Below are 5,975 nucleotides of genomic sequence, written 5' to 3'. Positions count from 1 at the left end.
GGAGAGGCCGTCGGCGCTCCAGCCCCACAGCCGGCTGCAGGGGGAGGAGGGAGGGGGGGAGAGAACCGGAACAGTCAGAACCTTCAGTCCTGAAGGGAGAGGGGACCCGATCCGGGCGTTCCGGCTGCTCCTACCTGGGGGAGAGGCCGTGGTTGGTGGGGGAGTCCATGGGGCTGCTGCGGCCCGGGTGGCGAGGAGGCGTCCGACCCGCCGGCTGGACCGGAGCCGCCTGGATGTGGAGAAAACAGCCGGTTAGAATCGCTCCCCGCCGTCTGACCGTACCCCCCCCTGCAGGCATGGTTACCATGGCGACGCTGGCGCTCCTCAGGTGGTGGTGCAGCAGCTTGGTGGTCCCGTCCTGGAAGGTTTTGGGCAGCGCTCCCAGCAGCATGGTGAACTCCGGGGTGTTGAGCTCAAACAGGGCGATCAGAACCACCTGGGCCGCCTGCAGGACACAAAACACCGTTACTGGAAGCCTTCACTCCATCCAGCCTCCACCAGGGGGCACTGCCGACTGCTCCACCTGCAACACAAACATCTGCGGAAGGGTTAGAGCAGGCGGAGCCCTCAGCCATGCTTCTGGGTTAGAGGTTAGAGCTGCACTCGGATCTCTGGTTAGCTCCCGTCATGCCGTCCGACTGGATCTACCTGCTTGCACCTCTCCTCCAGGTTCCCCTCCCCGGGCAGAGAGGCCACGGCGCCGGTCCGACCCGAGAACTCCTCCCCTGCCCAGCTATGGAGGGTCTGAGGGTGGAGGTCAGGAAACACGGTGAAGGATGGAATGACCAGAGCAGGGAGGCGGGAGGAGGTCCGGGCTGTCCTACCTTACGCACGTCGGAGCTCTTGGGCTCGGTGGTCCAGGTGATGATGCGTGAGACCGCCAGGCGGGTCTCGCTGGAGTTGACAAAGTCGGCCGGGTCCATCTGCCGGGCCAGAGCCTCGATGTAACGCAGGATGGCCACCTTGACCTTCAGGTTGGGGGTCTGGGTCTGGTCCACGATGAAACGCATCAGGATGTTGAACTGCTGCTCGAAGGGGAACGATTCTCTGCAGGGACACAGAGGAGAGGATGGATGCACCTCCACCAGCTCCATTACCTCCAAACCATTCCTTCCCACTGGAAACCAGAACCTTTACTGGAGGGAAGCTAAACAGAGCAAAGGACAGATCCCAGTCTGTCCTCCAGTATAGATCCACACCTGGCTGTGGTGAATTTATTTTATATATGTGCAGAGTTACTGTTCGGCTCTAATCTGAGCTTGATTCACACTTTCATTTGTTGTTCTAACACACAGCCAGTTGGACGTGGGTTAATAAACAATATATGAAAGTCCAAATATTATTTGATTAAATAATATATTTTCCCCCACTACTGGGGTGGATATTGAATGTACAATTATTGCATAATATATTTGGCGTCCCTGGGTGGGCAGTGCCTTCACTACAGGATTAAGTTCAGAGCTTGCTGGATGAATCTGCTTCAAAAAGATAAATCTAATGCAGATTTCAGCACCAAAACATACGTAAGGGTTTAAGCTAATTGGTTCCTTTCAAAATAAAAGCCCGTCTGATTTATCTTTTAAACTCCAGCAGAAAGTTGCTCCTTTGAGAATAAAAGCCTCAGTCTCCGATTTGGTCAGATTCTGGATGTTCCCCGATGATGAAACTGTGGAAGAAATGTTGTGTTGGTTTTTCAAAATAAAGCTTTTCCCGGTCCAAATAGAAAAATGCTGCTCTCTGGTTCCTGACAAACTCCGAGGACCAGAACCTATGATGAAAAAACCTAATTGGGTCTGTGTTTTAAACAGAACCAGCTGCTCAACCACAGAACCTGTTTCAGACTCTGTCCTTCTGGAGGCCAGACAATCAGTGAAGGTGTTCTTCTTAAAAGAGCTAGGTATGGACCTGGCCTGACCTGGTGACATCCAGAGCCTTCTGGACCTTGGCTTGGACCGAGCCCAGCAAGTCTGCGCCCATCTTCTTCAGCAGCTGTGTGAGAAGCACGAAGAGCCAGTCCTGCAGATCGTCCCGGTGCAAGACGATGAAGTCCACCAGAGTCTCCAGGAACATGCTGAACACCTGAAACAGACCAAAGGGGGAGGAAGAGGACGGTGAGGGCCGGCGTTCAGCACAGAACCGGGTCCTGGGTGGTGAGGAAACACTTACTCTCTGAAGTTTGTTAGAGTCCCAGCAGGGAGGAAACATGCAACAGAAAACCTTCTGTTAGCGTCATGAAGGAACGTTAGGTGCTGCTTCCTGTCAGACATGCTGCTCTGAACATGCAGCCAAGATCAGGGGGAGACCTCACCTTACTGTGGGGGTCTGCAAACATCCTGGTGAAGATCTCACACAGCCTCTTCAGCTCCACGCGGCTGGAACAAAGCAGAGAAGAAGCTGAGTCTCTCCTCAGACCCGGGGGGGTCTGCCGTGGAGGATCCCGCCTACCTCAGCATCCTCTGGCTCTTCAGCAGGTTCTGCAGGCCCAGCAGACCCTCCTTCCTCTCAGACCAGTTGGAGCTGGCGCAGTGGTTCAGCACCTCGGCCACGTCCTCCGTCTGACGCAGGAAGTGGGGCCCCGCCCCGCCGTTCCTGGAGCTGAAGGAGCGCTCCGAGCAGGCGCTGGAGGCGTCGCTGTTGGCGTCGTCGTCCGAGTACATGCCGGGCGACTCGAAGCGCCGCCTCACGGGCCGCCGCTGAGACGGTGGACAGACATCAGCATGCTAGCTGCTCAGCAGGGTTAGTCTGCATGCAGAACACTGAAGATCTACTACCTTACTCCTGGAGTCTCCTAACAGCTGGAATTCACAGCAGAAAGGAGAAACCTCCATCAGAACCGCTCCTGCTCCCCCACCCTCACAAACCCCACAGGATGTTCTCCTACCAGAGCGTCGGCCACGGCCGCCTCCACCTCGGTGCCGGTGTTCAGGATCCTCATGGCGTTGACGGAGGCGGAGATTCGCGCCTGATGGGACAGCCGGTCTGAGGAGGAGACATTGCTTTAGACGAAGGACGCGGAGGACATGAGGTGATGATCCAGGTCCACGCCGAAGCGGCAAATCATAAAACCAGCAGCAATAAACCAAAATGGCGTCTGATATAAAAGATGCAACAGAAGAAGAAGCAGGACAGCAGCAGAGACATCTCTCTGCTGGTCTTTGCTGCAGGAGGGTTAGCCATGCAGGTGGAGCAGGTAAAAGAGCACCAACAGGTTCTATAGAAGTTCTTAGAAGCTCAGCGTTCACCTGAGCAGCCCTCTGCTGAGGACAGGGCGCCGGTGGAACGGGAATGAGGACGGCTCACTGGAGGAGGACATAGAACCACAGCTTAGAGGACAGAGAAGGTTCAGAGAGCCTTCAGAGGACATCAGATCAGAGGAGAACATGCATACGGGTGGCTGGTCTCTAATGGGCCGAGCGTTCCGGTACTCACCCAGGGGGGAGAAACCCCTGGAGGGGCTGGTGTCGCGGCTGCTCTCGCGACTCGTTTCCCGGCTGCAGCCCTGACTCATGCTGGGCCGAGGGATCCGGCTCCGGGCTGCAGAGTCCGGACCGGACCGAGGTGGACAGAGAGGACAGGAGAGCGGTCCATGCAGTGAGTTACACAGGCTGGGTTAGACGCCACAGGTGTTAGACAGGAGGAGGAGGAGGATGAGGATGAAGGCGGAGCTACAGCTTCAGTCTACTGCTCGGGGTCAGAGACATGAGGTGACGTGAGAGGAGGAAAAATGGCGACAAAAGGAAGCTTAATGAAAGCCAGGTGGAGTTCCTCGGTCCTCTGAGCCTGGGGTTCGTTTACAGCGATGCACACTAAGATGTTAACGGATGATTTTATTACAATTCTGATGATTATGAATAAAACACAAAATAAAATGTTTACATCAAAATAGTTTTCTAAATTGGATGAGAAGGCTTGGAATATTTCACCTTTTGTGTCATTAATCTATAAAATATCTCAAATAGGCAAAGAAATATGTAAAACATCACATTTTCTTACAATAAATTAAATCAAAGAAACATTGAAGCTAATTAAAGAAGAAAGTCACAATATCGTCTAAAGAACTGGTTCTTCAGATTGAACTGTTCTGTGATTGAACTGGTTCTTTGCATTGAACTGGTTCATTAAATTGAACTGATTCATTAATTGATTTGATTCTTTAGATTAAACTGGTTCTTTGCATTGGACTGTTTCTTCAGATTGAACTGGTTCTTTTGATTGAACTGGTTCTTTAGATTGAACTGGTCCTGTGATTGAACTGGTTCATTAAACTGAACTGATTCATTAAATTGATTTGATTCTTAAATTGAACTGTTTCTCTGATTGAACTAGTTCTTATGATTTAACTTTTAACTCTGTAAATATTTCTCTACCCTACCAAGTAAAAATAAACAAAAAAAATAAAAATAAGATGTCTATTTTCTAAATAAAATTACAAAAGAAAACATTTAAAAATGTATATTTTTACCTAAAACCTAACTTTCCTGGATTTGAAATAAAGTCATCGTTGTGTCTTTAGTGTTAAATCCAGATCATCTAAAAGAGGACCCGGTTCTGGTTCTTACCGGCTCCTGATCTGCTGGGACTCGTCTCTCGGCTGCAGCCCTGACTGCGGTGACCTCGAGGTCGGTTCTTCTCGCTCAGACTGCATGAGGCGCTGCTGCTGCCGCCCCCCGTGGACGTCCTGACCATCCGGCCGTAGGTGGCGCTCAGCAGGCGGCCCGGAGAACCCGAGCGGCTGCCGGCTGAAACAAGCAGCAAACGAGTCGACGTTAACGAACCCAAGTCTGACCTTCCATGTTCTGATGGAGAGACGGGGCGTCTTAACTCACGCTGCGACTGAGAGACGACTTTCCCCCGACTCCGCCCACGGCTGTCTGTCACAGTCGGACCGGTTCCGGAGCTCGTCCTCCTGGTTCTCACTCGGCCTGAGGAAGAAGGTTTGAAGGAAACTAGACGGAATCATGAATGTGGGCCGGAGCGGAGCCGGTTCTTACCCAGGGAGGCGTAGGATCCCGGAGGAAGCGCCGAGGCGGCGCTGAAGGGAGACGGCACCGTGGAGGAGACGGCGGGCATCCTGGTGCGGGCGCAGGCGGCAGCGTTGACGTCCACGTCGCTGCGAGATCGCTGCAGAGACCCCGGAGAGGAGGCGGCCGCAGGTCTGCGGGAGGCGCCGGCTTTGGCTGAGGAAGACAGAGAAGTTTCCACCAAACGGTTTTTAATCCACAGAAACCAGTTCAGCCTGAATCTTCAGCCATCATGGAACCAACAATTGGACCTTTAAGTCCGATCCTAAAGAACCGCTGCAGAACCGAAGCTCCTTTCATCTATTTCTGCTTTAAATACTCAGCTTTTTTATTTGGAATTTCTTTAATGTGACAAAAAAATGCATGAAATAAACTGAATAAAAAATAAATATATAATAGATATATAAAGTAAGCAAGTCAGAGAATAACACGAAAAATACATAAGAAATAATAAGAGCAATAAAAATGAACAAAAAAAGTTTTTTACTGTAGCCTTTGTGCTAAATTCTACTAGCCTGTATGAATCTGCACCTAAAGGGCTGGAAGGGGAAATTAGCCACTAACTGATATTTAATGACAAACATTGCTGCCTCTGTAATTTAAAAAATGCATTTGGGTAATTTGTGATTATATTGGAAACGCACTGAGGTGCCTCCCAAACCGAAAGTCTGCAGAAATGAATGAAACTCAGAAGGACTGAGGTCCCACCGCTGTTCCAGATCCATGCGGATCTATCAGAACAGACGGTTCAGCAACCAGGAGTGGACGTCAGTGATTGAACTGGTTCAGTGATTTAAATGGTTCATTAACTGAACTGTTTCAATAAACTGAACTGGTTATTTTGATTGAATTGTTTCTTTTGATTTAAATGGTTCACTGATTCAACTAGTTCATTAAATTGAACTGGTTCTTTTGATTGAACTGGTTCCTTGATTGAACTGGTTCCTTGATTGA

General features: G+C 50.8%; 1 protein-coding gene across 1 annotated transcript in view; it reads right to left on the bottom strand.

Annotated features, from left to right (window-relative positions):
- Positions 1-5,975, bottom strand: part of LOC107096016 (CLIP-associating protein 1-B-like) — a 31,191-nt gene that overhangs the window by 2,149 nt on the left and 23,067 nt on the right. Inside the window, exons 13-26 of the mRNA XM_015392462.1 lie at positions 4,992-5,242; positions 4,827-4,922; positions 4,560-4,739; positions 3,430-3,534; positions 3,243-3,299; positions 2,882-2,979; positions 2,772-2,795; positions 2,446-2,693; positions 2,309-2,372; positions 2,167-2,169; positions 1,916-2,079; positions 825-1,047; positions 305-445; positions 135-229 (exon numbers count right to left, since the gene is read on the bottom strand). Of these exons, the coding sequence (XP_015247948.1) occupies positions 135-229; positions 305-445; positions 825-1,047; positions 1,916-2,079; positions 2,167-2,169; positions 2,309-2,372; positions 2,446-2,693; positions 2,772-2,795; positions 2,882-2,979; positions 3,243-3,299; positions 3,430-3,534; positions 4,560-4,739; positions 4,827-4,922; positions 4,992-5,242 (1,749 nt within the window). The remainder of the gene's footprint in view (positions 1-134; positions 230-304; positions 446-824; positions 1,048-1,915; positions 2,080-2,166; positions 2,170-2,308; positions 2,373-2,445; positions 2,694-2,771; positions 2,796-2,881; positions 2,980-3,242; positions 3,300-3,429; positions 3,535-4,559; positions 4,740-4,826; positions 4,923-4,991; positions 5,243-5,975) is intronic.

This window comes from Cyprinodon variegatus, unplaced genomic scaffold, assembly GCF_000732505.1.
Source record: "Cyprinodon variegatus isolate N-32 unplaced genomic scaffold, C_variegatus-1.0 Scaffold592, whole genome shotgun sequence".
Lineage (NCBI taxonomy): Eukaryota > Metazoa > Chordata > Actinopteri > Cyprinodontiformes > Cyprinodontidae > Cyprinodon > Cyprinodon variegatus.
This window is presented reverse-complemented; position numbering and strand designations above follow the sequence as displayed.